Raw genomic sequence first — 21,067 nt, forward strand, 5'->3', positions numbered from 1 at the left:
CAAGGGAGAGATTTGTCTGTGGGCGCCTCGGGATTTTGGACCCACCCAGATTTAACCCAGGATCCGTAGATCCGCCCGGAAGGGTTGAATCGTTTCTTTGACTTCCTTCTGCGCCATTAGGGAATAACTCCCGATTGATTTGACGTTCTCCACCTGCTGCCGTGGTAGTTACCATAGAATCCGTGTTGTGAGCTTGGAGAAATGAAGAACTTTGGGCGCCCGGTCCAAAGTTTAATAAGGGCCAAGATGATACAGCCGATGTGGACGCCATGCTCCAATGCGGAGGAAGGGTCATAAATGACCGCAGGCGATTCCCCGTCTCGGGCCCAAACCGTTCTCCGATTGCTTGTGCACACATGTTGATGAAAGCATCTGGGTTCATACTACTTTCGATGTGCGTTGCAGGAGTAGTTGAATCTGTGCGGCCAGCACTAGATGGTGTAACTAATGGTGTTTCAATCCCTAAAGAGGGATTCTGATCTCCAGTTGTCATAGTTTTTTAATGTGAACGAAAAACCCTTTGTTCGATTAAGGATTCCACGATCACCGCACCAATTGATAACAAGCAGAGAAATTCTGATCAACTTCCGTCCCTATGGGGGCGTCGTTGGGTTCGACGGGGGGAAGCTCCGATGCCAAAGTCAGTAAGGTGAATCAAGGGAACAAACTGAATTGACAAAGGATGTGAGAATGTATACCTTGATAGCCTAGGGATGTAAGCTATATATAGCTAGGAAGTCGTAACCTTCAGTAACTAGAAAGTCTCCATTAATGGCGGTTACAGGTTACCTTAACCTGGCGGTTAGCTAATTGATAGCTCATTAATGGTCTTTATGGCCGAGTCGGCGGTTAGCCGTTACTGTGGTGAATCAGGTGAAGGAGGAGATTCGCCTCATAGGTTCGCCAGCGGATCCCTTCAAGCTGGATCAAGGAGATCCGCCCGCCGGATCTTCTTTGGGGATCTGTACACGGCGTTTCTCCAGGTGAATATCCCTTTCGGTCCTTGGGATAATATCTCAATGTTATCAATACTCTTTTACTAACTAAAACATGTTTCCCTTTCAAAAAAAAAAAAAAAAAACTAAAACATATTTAGTTAGCTAAAAATACTCATTTACTAACTAAAAATATATTTATTAACAAATATAAACAATTTAATTATGTACACTAATTTAATTTACACTCTTTTATATACGCTAACTAAAAGATATACAATCTTTTGCTAACTAAAAGATATTTAGTTAATTAAATACACTCATTTACTAACTAAAAACACTCATTTACTAACTAAAAATATATTTACTATCTAATATAAACATTTTAATTACTTGGAACTATAAATTATACAAGTATTAACATTATCATACAAGTATTAACAATATAATTAATTAGAAAAGTAAATTATACAATATTAATTACCTTTGTAGAATGAAAAGTATGTAAATAATTGAAGAAGATTAATCCATATTAAGGGATCCTTAAGTGTGAAGAAGAGAAGTATGAGGAAGAGAGGAGTTAAGTGTGAAGAAGAGAAGATTGTGAGGAGAGTGAAGAAGAGAAGAAGAAATGTTAGATATTTAAAACATATTGATCAAAAGGGTCATTTTTAATAGGATTAATTACAAAAAGTACCTTGTTGTTTGGCCGATTTGCGATATGGTACCTGTGGCATTTTTTTTGCAAAAGTAACCCTGTGGTTTGCAAAATTTTACATTTGAGTTTACTTTGTCAGAATTTGATCGATAACGACTTCGAAATGAAATTTTTCAAGAGTTAAATGATATTTTAAACAACTTTAATTCTTTAACTTTTCAGGTTTGATGTAATTTAGGTGTTGTTTTTTTTATGAGAGAGAAAGATAATGTTTAGAGAGAGAAAACTCCATAAAATAATGTTTTTAAAAAATTAAGAATATGGTTCCATAGTAAATATGACACCAAACAAGTTTAATTCTTGGTCGTTATCGGTCAAATTTGGCAAAGTAAAATAAATATGTAAAATTTTGCAACCATTGGATTGTGTTTGCAAAAAAAAACCATAGGTACCACATCGCAAAGCGGCCAAACCACATGGTACTTTTTTTATAGTTAACCATTTTTTATATTCCGGAATTAAAGGGGCAAAACAATATTTTGCCCCTTCAATAATATCGAAATTGAACTCTGCTTCATCTGTGGAAGCAAAGTTGGCGTGCGAATCTTATTCGCACGCCAATGACACCGGTGATCCATTCACCGGTGTCGGGAGACCGGTTATCCATTAACCGGCCTCCCAGTGATCCCGGTAAATGAAATACCAGGATCTTTACAAATGTTGAAATTGGTGATCCATTCACCGATTTCAACTAACCTGACTTAAAATTTTTAATATTACAGTGTACAATATGTTTAACCCAGATGTATAGGTGTAAATAATGCCAAATTGGGCATTATTTTAAGAAAAAAATCCGATTATTTATTTATTTTATTATTAACAAAGCACCCTATAAAGCCCATACTGTGGTTCACGCCTGCTCTGCTAGGGTTCTAGCAACGAGTTAGGGTTTTGGCCGATTTTGGTGCACCTTTCTTTCTACGCATCTGGTTCGAATCTGTTCGATTTCCTTCTGATCATCTCACATCTGGATTATCGCGATGGCTGAATCGGTCGATGATATGTTGAAAAATTTGAAATTAACAGAAGAAGAAGATACGGTGATTGAAGTTGCCGTCAGTCCGAAGGCAACATCGCAAAGATCCCTAACCTTAGCCGGAAAACTTGTGTCGACAAAACCCTTGAATATAAAATCCATGGCCAATGCGTTTCACAATATCTGGAGAACATCAAAAGGTTTCACGTGTAACGATTGTGACGATAACGTGTTTCTTATTGAATTTCAATCGTATAGAGACCATGAACGGATATTGCAGGAATCCCCATGGCACTATGATAGGAATTTAGTGATAATCAAAGAGATTGATGGGGTGGATCTTGTTACTGATGTGGATTTTGCACATTGTGAGTTCTGGGTCAGACTTTACGATATCCCGCTATCATGCCGGTCTGATGAAACAATTGCAAAAATTATAAGCAGACTAGGGGATGTTGCTGCGTTGGAAGAGAATCGACCAAAATACGCTCCCTTTAGCAGAGCTCGGGTTAATATGGACATAAACAAACCTCTATTAAGAGGCGTTAAGCTGAAAGTTGGTGGGCAGGAAAGATGGATTAGCTTTCGGTATGAAAAGCTCCCAAATTTCTGCTACGATTGTGGAATCATCGGGCATGTACATGAGGACTGCACTGTTGAGGTTGAAGAGAGGGAGGACGGATTTTGGCATTATGATCCATCTTTACGAGCAACTCCAACTAGACAGCGCAAAGTTGAATACGGAGTGAAGGCAACTAGGGAAAGGGAAAAAAGAAACAAGGAAGGAAGTACCACAACATCAGGCTCTATTATCCGAAGAGGACTCTTTCAAGAGGCTCAAAAAGAGACTGTGGATGAAGAATCAGAATATTCAGTTCCTTCTGAATAAAACAAATCCAAACAAGGTGACCCAGGCAACTTATAAGAGACGGATCCCTGAGACCACTAATAAAGATGATGAAGAAGTGGTGTCCACTCCTGCACAAGAAGCCAGCGAACTAACACCAAATTTACTGGCTGTGGATTCGGAATATGGGCTAACTGGCTCTCTCCCCAATGGGAACACAACAGAAAAACAACCTGCTCTGCGCCGTGTGAAAATAAAAAGGTTGGCTAGGGGTACTTTAAAGCAAGTAGCAGGAATTTCAGGGACCTCAGCAACTCCTCCAGAAGGAACAAAATCAAAGCGACAATATACTGATATGGAGGGGGTCGAAATGAATTTTGAAGTAGTAAAATATAAGAAATTAAACTCAAATGACCAGAGGGTGGAGGCCGGAAGTGGGCCCCACCCTATGCAATGACAATCTTAAGCTGGAACGTCCAAGGTTTGGGCAACGCCTGGACGTTCCGAGCTCTCAAGTCAACTCTGAGAGCATGTTGCCCGGATATTTTCTTTCTCATGGAAACAAGAATGCGAAAGAATGGAAATTTTATTCAGAATGCTTTTTTAGATTTTAATGTTTTTTTTTGTGGATGCAGTTGGTTCTAGTGGAGGGCTAATATTGGGGTGGAAAAAAGAGTTAGATCTATCAATCAACAGGTATTCCCAACACTGCATCTATTTCCATATCAAACAAAATGATAATGTGTGGAGGGGATTAGGGGTATATGGTTGGCCGGAAAATCAAAATAAAAGGCTCACATGGGACCTTATTAGCTTTCTAAGCAATTGTGATGATCAACCTCTGTTGACATTTGGAGATTTTAATGAAATACTCTGGAATTCTGAAAAGAAAGGGGGCAGACTACGTGATAATAGATCAATGGAGGCTTTTCGTGAGTGCTTGGTAGAAAATAACCTTATCTCTTTCGACCAACCAAACCAGCCATTTACTTGGTTCAACCGGAGGGCGGGTGAGGAGGCTATTTGGGAAGTGTTAGACAGATTCGTCGCTAGCCTGTCATGGCATCAACTCTTTCCCCATTCAAAAACAAAAATACTCCACCGGGTCTGTTCTGATCACAACCCAATTGTGGTTGATACTACGGCTACGCCTTGTGGAATTCCAAAGAGAAAGGCACAATTTCGCTTTGAAAATATGTGGGTTGGAGACAATAGGTGCAAAGAGGTTATTGCAACAAGTTGGAATCAGTCTGCTGCAAACAATATTTCCTTCAGTGATAGACAGAAATTGGTTGCTCGAGATTTAGCTGATTGGAACCGAGCTGAGTTTGGGTCCTTGGGACAATAAATACGGTCAGTCACTAGACAGCTTGAAGAAGTGCAGCGACAAGCTGATCCGAACCAGCGAAACCGTGAATTTGAATTGGGAAAACAACTGCACAGGTTACAGGAGAAAGAGGAAATCATGTGGAAGCAGAGGGCGAAAACTGAATGGCTCAAATCGGGTGACCGGAATACGGCCTATTTTCACGCAAAGGCATCGGCTCGAAGGCGTACAAATACAATTCATAGGATTAAAAATTCTAATGGGAGTTGGGTTGCAGGGCAAGAGAATATTGCAAAGGTAATTACTGAATACTTTACTGACATTTTTAATTCGAAAACGCCTTCAGGGGAGGATGAATTTATTCAGGCGGTGGACTCACGGATTAGTGATGAACAGTACCAGTTCCTATGTGAGCCATTTTCAAAAGAGGAGGTGACTCGAGCAATGTTCCAAATAAATCCTACAAAAGCTCCGGGGCCTGACGGTATGTCTTCTTGTTTTTATCAATCATACTGGGATATCATTGGCAATGATGTAACGCAGGTGGTGCTCAATTGTCTTAACTTGGGGGTAATGCCAGAAGGGGCAAATCACACGACAATTGCTCTTATTCCAAAAGTTAAAAATCCTGAAACTGTGAAAGACCTTCGGCCTATAGCGTTATGCAACGTTATATATAAAACGATTTCCAAGACCTTGGCAAACCGGCTAAAGGAGGTTCTATCAAAAATAATTCATGCTTCTCAAGCAGCCTTTGTACCAGGAAGGCTTATTACGGATAATGCGATCATTACCTTTGAGGCATTCCACAGTATGAAGGGGCAGAAGGGTAAAAAGGGGAATTTTGCACTTAAACTCGATATGAGCAAGGCATATGACAGGGTAGAATGGAGGTTTCTTAAATTAATTTTGGCTAAAATGAATTTTCCTGATAAATTTATTGAGCTGATTATGCTATCTGTATCCTCTGTAACTATGTTTGTTCGCGTTAATGGTGTTTTGGAAGGTTTCTTACAACCAACACGGGGCCTTAGACAGGGGATCCTATCTCCCCGTACTTATTTCTCATATGTGCAGAAGGACTATCTGCGGCGCTTCGACAAGCTGAATCTCAACGAGTATTACATGGTATTAAACTAGGCCGTAACGGTACTAGTATATCACACTTATTCTTTGCTGACGATTCACTCATTTTTGGCAAAGCAAATTTGGAGGAAATCAGGAATGTGTCTTCTACCCTCAACAATTATGAAAAAGCATCAGGTCAGATGATCAATTATGATAAATCCGAATTGTTTTTTAGTTCTGGTATTCCAGAGAATACGAGAGCACAAATTTTGGCAATCCTAGGAGTGAAAGAAACCAGCGGATTACCTCGATATCTTGGTCTCCCAACGTTAATTGGAAGATCAAAAAGGCGATTTTCTCAGTAATTAAAGAAAGAATTGAAAGACGGCTAGTGGGATGGAAAGAACGGCTTTTATCCATTGGGGGTAAGGAGATATTGATTAAAACAGTTATACAAGCAATACCTCAGTATGTTATGTCTTGCTTTATTCTCCCGGATTCAATCTGTATGGATATTCAACGCCTTATCAGTCGCTTCTGGTGGGGAGGTAGTGAAGGAAAGCGACCAATGTACTGGTTATCCTGGGAAGCAATGTGTCAGTCCAAAAAAGAGGGTGGCTTGGGATTTCGATGGTTAAAATCTTTCAACTTGGCCTTGGTTACCAAGCAATGTTGGCGCCTATTACAAAATCCAGGATCACTGTGTGCGCGAGTACTGAAAGAAAAATACTATCCGAATTCATCGGTTTTGGATGCACCTGGTTGTTACAGACCAAGCTATTTTTGGCGAGGAATTTTTAAAGCTCGTGTGCTGTTGAAGAAAGGATTAATGTGGAGAGTGGGTACTGGTACTGATATTAAAATATGGGAAGACGGCTGGGTGCCTGGTTTAAATGCGCGAAGACCCCTAATTAATCTACAAAATCCAATGCCGGTACTGGTAAGCGAACTAATCACCCCTAATTTATCCTGGGATCGGTCTATGCTGTCAAAACATTTCCGCTTGGATGAGAAAGAGGAAATTCTGAAAGTACCGTTGAGCACCCGCCGACCAAGGGACTGCAGATATTGGAGACTCACCAGAACTGGTGAATATTCGGTCAAATCAGCATATCACTTAGCTGAACAGAACCGAGCTGGGGATGATAATCGAGCGTCATCATCGTCGGGGGCGAGTGCATTGTGGAAGAAGATCTGGGGCATTAATGTCCCGTTGAAGATCCGACATTTTCTTTGGAGGCTAAGTAGGAATATATTGCCAACTAATGAAGCCATGTCGAAGAGAGGGATCAATTGCTCGGATGTTTGTGCAAGATGTTTATCGGCGGGTGAAGACAACCTTCACGCCATTAAATCCTGTATTGCAAACAAGCAGGTATGGAAAAATTTTGGTTTCCCCCTTCGGCTTGACAAAATCGAAACCTCTGATATACAATCGTGGGTTCAGTCGTGTTTAGACAGATTAAGGGAAGAAGATGTCGGTCGGGCAGTGTGTGTCATGTGGTGGCTTTGGTATAGACGAAACAGGTTCGTTCATGGTGAGGAATGGATGGATGATGAGATGCTTATATCCAAAGCACGGGACTTTATATCAGAATGGCATGTAAGCACGGTGAGCAACACTAACCGAACCTCTGAACTGTTAGTCCCTGATCCTAAAAAGACTTGGTATCCACCTCCGCGGGGCGTTATAAAGATTAATTGTGATGCCTCTTTAGGAGAAAATGGCCTTGTTGTTAGGGCCGGATTGATAGCTCGGGATGGGGAGGGAAAGATACTTGCTTCAGCTGGGATACCACTTAACCCGTGTGATTCTGCAGAAGCAGCGAAACTTGCAGCGATCATGGCGGGTCTCCAGCTTGCTCAGGACTGCTTTTTCCCTCATATCTGTATTGAATCTGATGCACAGATTGTCATCGACACCCTATCCGGCAAGCGGATCCCTCAGGCTGCGCTACAATTTCTTTATGAAGATGTTGGTAATTTTAGCTCGAGTTGTGCAATGTGTAGTTTTAGTTTTATTCATCGTGAGGGGAATGTTCCGGCTCATAAACTTGCTGCATGGGCCAGGGATATTAGTTCTCCGTTAATCTTTATAGAAGATTGTCCATCTCGTATCTGGAAGGACGTTTGTAATGATGCTTTAAGGCGTAATTAATATCAAGTACAGATTTTTATCAAAAAAAAAACAAAGCACCCTGAAATCAGAAAAACGGAAAACACCTCAAAATTAGTAAAGAGGGAATGCGGCATAGGCGGAAGGCGGTGTATGTCAGAGTCATAGAAAAGTCCAAAAACATTCAACGTTGGGGAAATTAAATATTCACAAATTCCCACGATCAGATAACGTGCCAAAGAAGGGGATGATGCTGTTCTGCTGTATACACTGTCTAGCGCAAGCAGTCTAAAACCTGCTACTGATCTTATAGTATTTGAACAAGTCATATACTTTTGTTAAAGCTCACATAGACTTGTCCTTCCCCGATTACTACCTGCGTAGGCGGGAGAGACGAACTCCGTGCTCCCCTCCAAACCAAACCAAGTCTTTTTCGATATTTTACCAGTCTCTTTTCTTTTCCAAGGAAGAGTAGCGAACAACACTAGAAAGAGTATTAGCGAGCAGTGGATTCTGAAAATGGCGGATTCATCGTCTCCAACGTCTTCCTGTAGCTCTTCCCGTTCTTCTCCATTTCTGTTGCCTGAGTTCTCGTCCCTCCCCGTGATGTCACTCAGACACAGAATCGTCGACAAAATCTTGGAAAATCGCGTCACTCTCATTGTCGGCGAGACTGGTTGCGGTACTTTCTCTAATCACACTGCTTCACTTTCTATCTTTGTTGTTGAGGAGCTGTTTTTGCATTATTCTCCGCTATTATTTGACCCCGGGAAGAAGTTTGGGACCGCTTTCGTTTTAGAAACAACGATCAGCATTATTTTGGAGAATTAGAACAAGATATAGGCTTAATCGGTATACATTTACAATTTTGCGCGAAAAACTCTGTTATTCCCATGTTTTCTGAGAAGACACAAGGGGAACGAACGAGGAAGCTGGAACTATTTCAATAGTTTTCTCTATTAAATCGAACTAAAACAACAGGCTTATGATTTCTATTTTTTATTTACTTACTATTCCAGTAACTAGAATTTTACGTGTTCGATTTTATTAATTTGCTTACCCTGAATAGTATTTGGCATGTCATTTTGACTGGTATCTAGTGAAAACTATTACTAGATATAGTGCTTCCCGAGATTCAAGGAGTGGCATAGGTAGTTCCTTGACTGCAAAGTATTCTTTTCTTAATGTGGAATTTGTAGCCCTCAAATTTGTGCAATGGATATTCTGTGTTATAAACCAGGCATTCGAAGTATGAGGGAGTGAGCTATTTGACAAGGAAGAACTATTAATACTCTTAATACTATTCCATGACCTGAAGTTGCTTACGAAACTGAATCAAATATAACCTGGGTGTTCGGTTTTATCAGCATCCTCATTCTTACAAAATCAAACACTCATATAAAATGTATGATATTAGTCTCCTATATAATTGTCGTATTTTATTTTCCTTTTCTGAATAGATGAATTTAGAGTTCAGTTGTACCTGTACTGCTTTAAGTTGCGTTTCTTGAATAAAACGTTCTTATTTTACAATTTATCGATAATTTGGGCGAATATTTTTATGTATGAAAATAAAAATATCCTGGTGTGGCTTTCTTTTCCTTCGTATTTTTACCTTGATCTATTATTTTTTCATCTTAGGCTGTAACCTTGATAGAGCTTGCTTTCCTACATCCCTCTTTCTATTTGTTTATTTATTTATTTTCGCTTCTATATTTGTTATTTTATCATACTTTTTCTTTTTCCAATTCTGTTTTGAAGGAAAGAGCTCTCAAATCCCACAGTTTCTTTTGGAAGAAAACATGGAACCCATATTATGCACACAACCAAGGAGGTTTGCTGTTGTTGCTGTAGCTAAAATGGTAGCAAAAGCTCGCAACTGTGAACTAGGGGGAGAGGTTGGATATCATATAGGCCACGAAAGGCTCTTATCAGCAAGGTATATATTATTCTGTTAATTAACTAGTGATACTAGTCACGTTTATATGTATGCATTACGCCTCTTCCTCTTTTTGTCTGTTTCTTTCAGCCATCTTTGGAATGTACTTGCTTTATTTCATATTTGTCTAGTGATAAAGGGTAAACCTCTTAACCCTTTATTTTGTATCGCAGATCGAAGATTGTCTTCAAAACAGCTGGCGTTTTATTGGAGGAAATGAGAGATAAAGGGTTGAATGCACTCAAATACAAAGTTATCATTCTTGACGAAGTGCATGAAAGATCTGTTGAGTCTGATCTTGTTCTGGTCTGTGTGAAGCAGTTTTTGCTACGAAACAATGACCTGAGGTAACTGTAGTAGTTCTGTTTGTGTCATGCAGGGAAATGTTTCTTGGTTCCTGTTGCTTCTCTTTGATCTCATACATGATGATCTGATGAAAGTTGATTTATCCAGGGTGGTATTGATGTCTGCAACTGCTGATTTTGGAAGATACAGAGATTACTTTAAAGATCTTGGCAGGGAGGAAAGAGTTGAAGTGCTTGCAATCCCTAGCTCCAACAACCATGCACTTTATCAGAGAAGAGTTTCATATCTTGAACAGGCAATTTCTTATTTCTATTATTTACTTTCAATTAAGTGGAGTTTGCTTCAACCGTTGATTGCAGCCTGCCACCTCCCATTTTCTTTTTTTGCCTTAAAATTTCTTGAACTGGTTCTAATACATCAAGCTCCAATGCTTTCAAGCATAGCACCATCCTTTTATAACTATAATTGATTACTTCTGCTTTTGCCCTCATTATGAGTTATCTGTATTGCATACCATACACTATGTGGAAAGGACTGCTACATCTTAATTGTCTGTACCATTGTTAAGTAGAATGTAAAACAAGAATGAAGTAATATTTTGTAAACCTATTGCTTTTGCATATTGAAACTGCACGCTATAGCTAAAGGCATTATGATGCCACTTTTTTAGATTGTTTGCAGCCATGCAGTGTTAGTATGCAAGGTGTTGCTTTTAGAGTCTTGTTGTCCTAAAAAGTGACACTAGCAAGTGCACTAAGTCAAATGCAGTAGGGGTGAAGTACAAGTATCGTTTCCACAAGGATTGACTATGAAAAATTAATCGAATAATTACCGAAAAGCTTGTTCGTGCACACAGGTAATGACTTTTTAGTGATTAAGAACGAATCTCATGCAATGCAATAATTGTAAAATAAACATAAAAAATGCTAGATTTGGAAGTTTGAGATGTAAATGAGTAAGCTTTAACACAAATATTTAAAGGCACAAGCTTTAGCACAACCCGACTAGGCAGTTGTTTGTTCTGCTTCTTCTTCTTGTTTTCATCTCCAGTTTTTCTGAGATTGCACTGTTATGCTGCCCAATTGTTTTTGGGATTTTCTTGACTCTGTCTCTTCTATTTTTACTTTGCTCTTGCTCTCTTTTGTTACTCTGCTCTCTGTTTTGGGATGTACATGTACTGTTGTTGTTATGCTTTCCACTTTTGACTTATTTAAATTTAATCTGATAATTAGTAATCTCCACTTTATGCCTTTCTTATTGTTGCTGCCTCGGTCTGAGACTTTTGTGTTTCTTTTGATCAAAATTTGTGGTTTCTGGAATGGAAAATCGTTTGTGTTCTAATGGGATGTTTGGGATTGTGAACAATTTCTTTCTTTTGCTATGTTAGAAATTCAGGCTTTAAACTTAGTTTACTTTGCAACAAATGACCTAAAGAACGTTATTAGATGGATAAAGGATTAGTGCTTGGATCTTAGGTTTTCCTGGTTGTTAAAACTCTTGACAAATGCAACTAGTCTTAAATTGCTGTAATTTGACACGCTGCTAATTATTAGATGGGTAAAGGATGGCGTTTGATGTTGTGTTATTTGGATTTAGTTTTATTATTAGACTATTAAGTTTTAGAGGGCGAGCCTTGGCGCAACGGTAAAAACGTTGTTGCCGTGTGACCAGAGGTCACGGGTTCGAGTCTTAGGAGCGGCCTCTTGCCAATTAAATTGGCAAGGGAAGGCTTGCCCCCAATACACCCTTGTGGTGGGACCCCTCCCCGGACCCTCGCTCAGCGGGGACGCGTAATGCGACCGGGCCGCCCTTTTTTTTATTAGACTATTAAGTTTTATTTTGGGATTTGGATGATGATGTTTGATATTATGTTATTAGGAATTAGGATTTTATTATTAGACTATTAGTTTTATTTTGGCTTACAACTTTAGAAGTTAAACTAGTCAATTTGAGTAATATTTTTATGTTCTGTGTTTTTCTAATTTGTTTGTTGCCTCAAGTGCGAGAGGTGGTTGCGTCGCCTCGAGGCTATATTTTTCCTTTATCGCCTCGACCGCCTTTCGCCTTTAAAAGCTACCCATCAAACTTACAACCTCCAACTAGAGCTGACTTAAGCTTGTTAAGTTCACTACTCCCTCATATTTATGGGGGAACAGCCACAAAAGGATACCAAAGTACCAATGTTCTTCAAGAATTAAGATGGAAAGAAAAGGGTGGTGGCTGGAACTTAATTCTTGAGAGATCTAATACCAACCACTAAAGAAAGTATTTATAGTACTAATAACTCCAAGGGTTAACACAAAGAAGCTGCAAAAACATCTGTTCATGTCCAAAAATAGATTAATCCCTCACCGTTGGGCCAAAAGATAAACAAAAAATAGTTAAAAAGTACCAATACAGCTTTAACCCATGTTCTCCATCTTTGACCCGCGAACAACCTGTTTTCAGCCCATTAAAGCTGTCTGGGCACTGGAACAGCCCACTTCTGACTGTTTGCTTTGATTGTTTCGGAAAGCCTAGAAAATAGCCTAAATTAATGATTTTAAACTACAATCTACTCCAAATTAGTCCGAAAGAAGTAACTACCTAAATAAATAGGTCAATATTAAGTACATCAAGTGTGCAATTTGATATTGAAGTCACAGTTTCAATGAAATTAGTGATGTAATTCTTGTTCTCTGAACAGGTAACTGAACTTCTGGGAATAAATTCAGAATCTTTAGCCTCTCGTGATTGTTCAGGACAAAGCCTTTCCACAGAAGCTGCTGATATCAATCCAGAAGTGCACAAACTTATTCATCATTTGGTATTGCATATTCATGAAAATGAGCCTGACATTGAAAAGGGAATTTTGGTTTTCCTTCCTACATACCACGATCTAGAGCAGCAGTGGTACCTTCTCAGGCCACTGAGTTCACGTTTCAAAGTTCACATTTTACATGGAAGCGTTGGCACTAAACAGGCTTTCAGTGCTATGAGAATATGGAAATCGCATCGTAAGGTATTTCTTCAATTGATTCCTATATTGTGGATAATTGCACTATAGTTATTTTCTTAAAGGTTACAGAAGAACATGGAAAAGTAACTTTTCTGTTATGTGTTTTAATCCTTTAGCATGGCCTAATCCTTCAGTATTTGTCCTTTTTGCTCTAAGCTTAATTTAGGGTCAGCGCTTCTAAATTCTGTTGCAATTTTCTGTGTGTTTTGTATATGTATAGTTAGTAAATTTTAGCTGTTTAAAGTATATCAGGATGCTACTAATTGGGCCTTTTACCAAAGCATGGTGAATCAGTAAATAATTCTCACTTCAGTGGTGACAACCAAAAATTCCCTAAAAGTACTGAGCCAGGTGGAGTCAGCTTCTCCAAGATCATTTACACGAACCAGGAGTTATAGTCTTGATGAAGGAGAAGAGCAACAGGAACGTCAAACATTGTTGCGAGCTTGACCTGCTAGGGGTGGAGTTGTTTGACATAGGGGGGAAACGGTAGGTCAATAGTGTGTCTATTGTGCATACTTCTTCCCGGTTTATTTATTTTAGATAGAAAGCTGAAATGCCACACAACCCCCACCCACCCACTCATTCAAACCAGGAAGCACTCTCCTATGATTTTTCATCCGGTACGATTCCGTGGCTTGGCAAAATCTAGAGAAAGCATTTCACTGCAGAAAAAAAAGCAGAGGTTTATGTTGGTCCCTGTATAATATTTGATCTAAATGTAACTAAATGTAATTCAAATTAAATTTATACTCTATCGAGACTTAGGTCTTGATCTTGAGTGGCAGGCGAAGTTAATGGAAGCCGTCCTTTATTGCTGGTTTATTGGGACTTTGTATTATTATCTTTTAGACTCCCCTGTCTGCTCAAGGTGAAGAGTCATATATATTATTAATCTTGAACAAGCTGAATCCACCTGACCAGATTCATCCCCTTTAGGGAATTATTTTTCCATTCACCCTGTTTTGGTAAAAAGGGTCTACTAGTACTTTGGTTCTGTAAGTGCTATAGAGTCATTCATCAGGTCCTCTTCATTCATGAAAGCATGTAAGCAAATAATTTTAGTAATATGTGCCAATTCTATATTATATCTTGGGTGTAGCTGTTCATTTGGAGGTGCTTTTGCATAGGTGATATTAGCAACAAATATTGCAGAATCCTCTGTGACAATTCCCCATGTAGCATATGTCATTGATTCATGCCGATCTTTGCAAGTATTTTGGGACGCTACAAGGAAGAACGATTCTGCTGAGCTTGTCTGGGTTTCTAAATCTCAGGTATTTATTGGGTTTTACAGTTGATTTTGAACTCTTATCTTGTGTTATCCTTTATGAAATTTCAGTTCATGCTTTAGGCTGACCAGCGTAAAGGGAGAACTGGTAGAACTTGCGATGGTCAGATTTACAGGTTAGTGACAAGATCGTTTTTCAACAAGCTTCAAGATCACGAGTCTCCAGCTATCCTCAGGTTGTCGTTACGGCGACAAGTACTAATGGTTTCCTGTTCTGAATCTAAAGCCATTAATGATCCTAGAGGTATATAAAATATGATTCCAATTTTCTTGTAAATGATTCTGCTCAGTGTTATTGCTTAATGTAATGGCTAGAATATCCTTTTTCATATCACACTACTAAATTACTTTTCATGCTTTGGAATATTGATATACTGCATTTTCTTTGCTATTTTGGGAAAGCAGAATGTGAAGAGTTCTAAGGCAAATTGGTATTAGCTGGTTTGCTGCTTCCTTTCCTTTTCTTGGAACACAATTCTAACATGTGGAACTTCAATTTAGTCTTGTTGCAGAAGGTTTTGGATCCTCCTGATCCTCAAGTTGTTGAAGGTGCAATTGACTTGCTTGTTCACTTAAAGGCATTGGACAGAGCTTCTTCAAGAGGTCGGTATGAGCCTACATTTTATGGACGATTGCTTGCCAGCTTCTGTTTGTCATTTGAAGCCTCTGTTCTTGTTACCAAGTTCGGAGATATCGGGTTGTTGCATGAAGGCATTCTATTGGGTGTGTTGATGGATGCACAACCTCTACCCATCCTTCATCCTTTTGGAGAAGAACATCTGGTATTATCTGATAAAGCACTTTTTGTATGCACTGAGTGGTTTCAACAATTCTTTGTCGTAAACTGATGTCATGCTTCAGTTTGCAGAGTATACTTACCACTACTTTGGTGGTGATTGTGACAATGTTGTACAAATTGGTAAAAGGGAGATGATATTAATTGGAAACTTGTGTGCATATCAGTTTTGGCAGCGTGTTTTTAAGGTAAACAGGTTTTCTAGCTTGCAAAGGCATTGTGCTCGATAGAACTTGATTGTGTTATTCAGGCATCTTCTTCTCATGCAGGATAAGCATCGCCTTGAGCACCTTAAACAACTTTCGAATTTCAATGAGATGAATGCTGTGACGTCACTGCTACCGAAGATTGAAGAGGAGTGGTGCTCATTTCATAATCTTGTGCAGATGTCTCTGCATCAAGTCTCTGAGATGTGTATGTATTCAATCATTATAAAGTTTGTCTTTTCGCCTGGCTATGTGGACCTTGTACTCCATTATTAATGCATTCTCTTCTCTCAAACTTATTTTTCTTTTATGACTTTTCCAACATCATTTTAAGACTTTCTTCTCCTTCCTTTCAGATGAAGACATACTGAATTCTCTGCACCACTTCCGGCCCAGATTCCTCTGTAAATGCGATTGCTTACCAACGTACTATAATCCTTATGAATTCAGGCATGTTTGTCTTCTAGAATGTCAGCCAAATGGGGATACAAACTCTGATGATCCAGAAGTCGAGTACCACAATTCATCCTGCGGAACAAAAAAATGTTGTGCTGTGCCTTTTGTGTCGTCTAAACATTTTCAGACTGTTAATGTGGCAGAAAATTTGTCAACTATTGTCAAAGAGGTAAACTAGGCTTCGTAGTCTTTTTACTTCAGTATGGATTTTTGTTGGCATGCTAATGGGTATTTTTCATTACTTGTTGACAGATGAGAGTTCAATTGACCGACACTTATAAACATGCTCGCCATGTGAATGATCATGTGTTTGATGTCAATGAAGAGGCTACTTTATGTGTTTATTTTAACAAGGGATCCTGCAACAAGGGAACTCAATGCTCTTTTTCTCATTCACTTCAAGCAAAAAGACCTATATGTAGATTCTTCTCCTCTTTACAGGTTTACTTCTGTAGCTTTAATCACTTGTTTTATGCCTATGCAAACTCATTTATACAGCTTTCTTTTTGGCAATAGTTCAATGTCATAGCCATCTTGTTTTGCAGAAACTATTCTTCTAGCTTGAATTTTATGTAACCATATAACTGTTAGACCACCCACAGTGGGCGCCTCACTTGGTAGAAGTGATACAAATTTATTGTATCATTGCATTGGATGACTTTGTCTTAATTGAGGAGAGAAGTAAATTGAATCACAAAAGTGATGCACAGACCACCTTTCTGGAAACTCCTCGGAACTGTTACACACGCAGGCATCAGCGGCTGAGATCGCACCTCAGCAGGATGTGTGATACACGCGCCTGAGAGGCGCGTCTCAGCCGCTGATGCACCTGCTGTGGACAGTTTTTTTTTTTTTTTTTTTTCTTTTTAATTGAAAAAACGATGCTGGGTCAGATATATATACAAACAAACAATTGATTAATTTTAGATTGAGTCCACATTATCACCGTTGGACATTGATTGTTCAAAAAAAAATTAAATATATATAACTATATATATATATATATATATATATATATATATATATGTTAATATTTTTAAAAATTTCTTTATAAATACCTAAATTCATTTACACATACAAAAACACACCTAATTCTTTTGTACGAATTAGACAAAAAAAATTCAAAAAATTCACCGAATTTGTAAATATTAATCTCCAATTTTATTATTAAATTACAAAAAACATTATATCATTTTTTTAGAACAAATTGATATGCAATTGGTGCAAAATAAAGAAAAAAAAATGATTGTATTTTATAATAGTGTCTGAAATTGATCCAATTTATCAACGTTAGGGGTAAAATTGCTCTTGGCTACAAATATTAGGGGTAAAATTGCACCATTTTAGACGTTAGGGGTAAAATTGCTCCTGACCCAAAACGTTAGGGGTATTTTTGCACCTTAACCCTATTTTTTTTTAACTAATTTATAGATTAATTGAATTATTTAAATTGAATGATGAAATAATTAGATTAATTGTTTGGTGGATAGAAATAATAATTTATTTTAAGTGTGTAAGAGTTTTATAACAAGTGGGTCCTACGTAAAAAGTGATACAAATTGGTTTAATGGAGAGGTAGTTGAGTGTATTAGATTTTTTTGAAAAAAGTGGGTTTTTTTGGATATAATACAAAATAAGTGTATCGCCCATTGTGGGTGCTCTTAGACAACATCCAAAAGATTGTTGTGAGATGCCTTATTTTGCATTGGAACCAGATAAAGAATTGGAATTTTTTGAGAAAGACCGGTTTCTAATGAAGGACATTTTATATAATTTAATGGAGAAAAGGGATCGATTTTGCTAATAAATTTGATTTGGTATACTAATGACTGTTATTTGGATTTTTTTGTTGATGGTGATTGCAAGTATATTATATGCAGGAACGGAGATTCACACCATCATTGTAGTTGTATATTGGAATGTTGCTTGTTGCTTTTTAATCCACTGGTATCTGGTAACATAATTTATATCAGTTCTTGATCGTTTGAGAATGGTGTACTAGTGGCGTAAAATAACTCTTTTTTCTGAAGTTTATCATGATTCTATTGGCTTTGATGCCTGTTTGGAAGTTTACATAATGGGCTATGGTTGTGAAATTTTGGATGCAGGGTTGTAGAAATGGAGAATCCTGTAATTATTCTCATGATTTGGGCCCATCAATTCCCTTATTTAGCTTGTCTCCATGCCTGCCTGAAGATGATGATGTCAATACTGCCTCCCTTCTACAATATTTTCCGACATCTTCAGATGGATGTATTCTGTTATTTGATGACACTGATTTACATTTTTCCTCAAATTTTGCTCGGCATTATGATCCTTCCAAGATAGTATCCTCAACATGCTTGACTGAAACCACCATAAGTGAACCATTGTTGACGGGTGTCCGAGTTCTTTGGGGTCTCCAACATCCGTACCAGACAATTTTTTGCAGTGGACAGCGGAATCTTGTTGCGTGGAGCGAAATCAAGTGTGCCTTATGGTTCCTTAATTTAGATGATCACAGTGAAAATTTGGAGGAGGAGAAAATACTTGTGCAGAATTTCTTCAAGTATTTAGCCATCAGAATTATAGCTGATTCCTTGTATGAACTACGAGTTATCATCGTCATGAACAATATCAGATTTTCACAGCTACAGGTAACCTTTTTCTTAACAGAAGGTTCACTTTCTGTTTTCCAATGCTTAAATTGCTAACATTAATCACTAACTTAATCATGTATGACTTGCAAATAGTACTGTGGCACATATCTGTACTTGTGTGAGGCTTTCACCGTGCGTCCTTGTGGTTTGCTTGTTATTAATTGTATTTTGCGGTAATACAAAAAGCATAGTGTACTATTGATGCCAATATGATTTGAAAGCATGCTATTAATGTTGATTTAGGTTGAAAAGTTGGGCAGAGAGGGGTTCTTCTTTCTGAGAGGGTCCTTTCCATTTGATGAATCAAGCTTTGGAGGGTTGTCAGATACAGTCAGAACTAAGAAGCCAATGACACCATCAAGGCCGATATCATATGTTTTTGACTTGCACCCACCTACTGATATTCAGTTTGATGACTATGCAGCTACGCTTTCCAAATGTCTGCATGATCTCCAAGGCTGTACGTAACATTAGATGATATCAAGATACTGTGGTTATAAATTTTAAATTAGTGTGAATACCAGAAAATACAAATCACCTGGACCTGGTACCGTAGCATTATGATTTGAATATGTCAAATACTGGGCTTGGGTACAGTTGGATTTCACTCGCTCATTTTACCCAATCTGCTAGCTTTAGTATGCTTCAGATGCTCGATCACTTGTTTAATTGTTGGTTTTTCTTTTTTGATGCTACTAATGTTCTGGAGAAAGAAATTGTAACTTTTTCACAACAAGGTTTGGGGAAAGTTCTAAAATTACTCACATGGTTATATTTAGCGTTCACGTACAAAACTAAACTATGCAATCTTTAGCTTAAAGTTTTATCTAAAGTTAAAATTTTAAGTCTTATTAATGAAAAATGATTTCTTTTTCATGTGCAATTTCTGTTAGATTTATAAGAAATTATATTGTACACCAGACATACACATCATAATATGATGTGGTTTGCCATAGCCAATGAAAATAAAACACATGTACAAAAACTCTTGACAAGTACTTCGTTTCTACAAAAATGTCTTTTAAGGTTAAGCATAAGAATTAAGAAAAACAACTAATTTTAACTAAAATTTTTTGTTACTCATATTAATTGCATTTACTAATTAATTTTTATATATTCTTAAGGAAAAATGCAATTTAAATAAGAGTATATTTGGTAAAAATCAATTATTGTGCCTAGATTGAATCAAAATGATATGTATTATGGAAGTAGGGATGACAACGGGTAGGGTACCCGCGGGTAATGTCATTTCCAAACCCTTACCCTTTTATTTTTTAATTACCCGTCCCATTACTCTAACGGGTATACTTTTTGCATCCCATTTAATTCGTGGGTACCCGCGGGTACCCTTACCCGTTAAGAATTAATAAATAAAAAAATATTACAAATTTAACAAACTATAAATTTAATAAATCATCAATCTGAAAATTGAATAAATTGAACCTTAATTAATAAGAATAACGTAGTTTAGTGGTATCACTCAATTGTTGAAAAATAAATGGTTGGGGTTTAAATTTCATGCCTTACATCTAAAAAACAATGATATTTATTAATATAATTGTTTTTTTTTATGACGGGTAACGGGTACCGGGTACCCTAGGGGGTATTCCCATACCCGTCCCATTACCCTAACGGGTAATGATTTTGATCCCATACCCGTACCATACCCTTTTATACAGGGTACGGGTAGTCCCATTAGGATCGGGTAGTGCCGGATACCCACGGGTACACTACCCGTTGCCATCCCTATATGGAAGGAGGATATATTTTTTCATTTTATATGAATTTGCTGTCTACCCTTTCCTTCTCGTCTTTCGTCGGAATTCATTAAAAACGGTTTTACCTTCCAAAAACCTTCATTCTTCTCCTCCAACCACAACCCAATTTTTTTTTTAAGTCAATTGACTCTTTGAATTTTCTAAGAATCAAAACTTCACTGTGTTAGATATAATATTATTAAATCCAATGTGGAAATGCCAACGGTGATGAATAGTAGAGTAAATTGTTCAGCAAGTCTCAGTCTCAGACCATGATTTTTATCCAATTGAAATGGTTTCTACCATTAATTAATGGGGTTTTTCTTATTTACTACTCTTTTCTTGTTGGTTTATCCATATTCCATTGCTTGAAAATCTTTCAGACCCAAATCGATGTAACCTTCAATTAATCGGAATTGATTTTCTGTTAACCATATTCCATGTCTGATTGAGTTAATCTGAATTGATTTTATGTTAACCATAATTAATGAAACCTTCATAGTGGATGATCCACCGAAGAAAATATTGATATAAAGTCTAGTTACGTGGATCTAAAAATGATAGAATATATCGACAATGTAAAAGGGAGATGGTCGGCAAAGGAGAAGGAAAGAGCAATTCTGTCATTAAAAGTGTTTCTGAATGGTAGAAAAACAACTAATTAAATAAGTAATAATTGTTCAAAATAAAAT

General features: G+C 37.7%; 1 protein-coding gene across 1 annotated transcript; it reads left to right on the forward strand.

The window, feature by feature from the left end:
* The first annotated feature begins 8,128 nt into the window (after window positions 1-8,128).
* LOC136218428 (DExH-box ATP-dependent RNA helicase DExH8) lies at window positions 8,129-19,382 on the forward strand. Its single transcript, XM_066005285.1, has 14 exons — window positions 8,129-8,669; window positions 9,749-9,926; window positions 10,100-10,273; window positions 10,380-10,527; window positions 12,919-13,233; window positions 14,361-14,507; window positions 14,585-14,765; window positions 15,023-15,303; window positions 15,383-15,505; window positions 15,587-15,731; window positions 15,880-16,148; window positions 16,232-16,420; window positions 18,088-18,615; window positions 18,862-19,382. Exons 1-14 carry the CDS (start codon window positions 8,507-8,509, stop codon window positions 19,084-19,086), a joined length of 3,066 nt encoding a protein of 1,021 aa, XP_065861357.1. The 5' UTR covers window positions 8,129-8,506; the 3' UTR covers window positions 19,087-19,382.
* Window positions 19,383-21,067: the final 1,685 nt, after the last annotated feature.

Source organism: Euphorbia lathyris, chromosome 2, assembly GCF_963576675.1.
Source record: "Euphorbia lathyris chromosome 2, ddEupLath1.1, whole genome shotgun sequence".
In the NCBI taxonomy this organism is placed as follows: Eukaryota; Viridiplantae; Streptophyta; class Magnoliopsida; order Malpighiales; family Euphorbiaceae; genus Euphorbia; species Euphorbia lathyris.

Bases quoted from the DNA above. Each gene is read 5' to 3' on its own strand.
- LOC136218428 (XM_066005285.1), top strand. From the start codon at position 8,507: ATGGCGGATTCATCGTCTCCAACGTCTTCCTGTAGCTCTTCCCGTTCT. The intron at 13,234-14,360 runs GTATTTCTTCAA...GCTTTTGCATAG, and splicing joins TATGGAAATCGCATCGTAAG to GTGATATTAGCAACAAATAT. The intron at 15,304-15,382 runs GTATTATCTGAT...GTCATGCTTCAG, and splicing joins CTTTTGGAGAAGAACATCTG to TTTGCAGAGTATACTTACCA.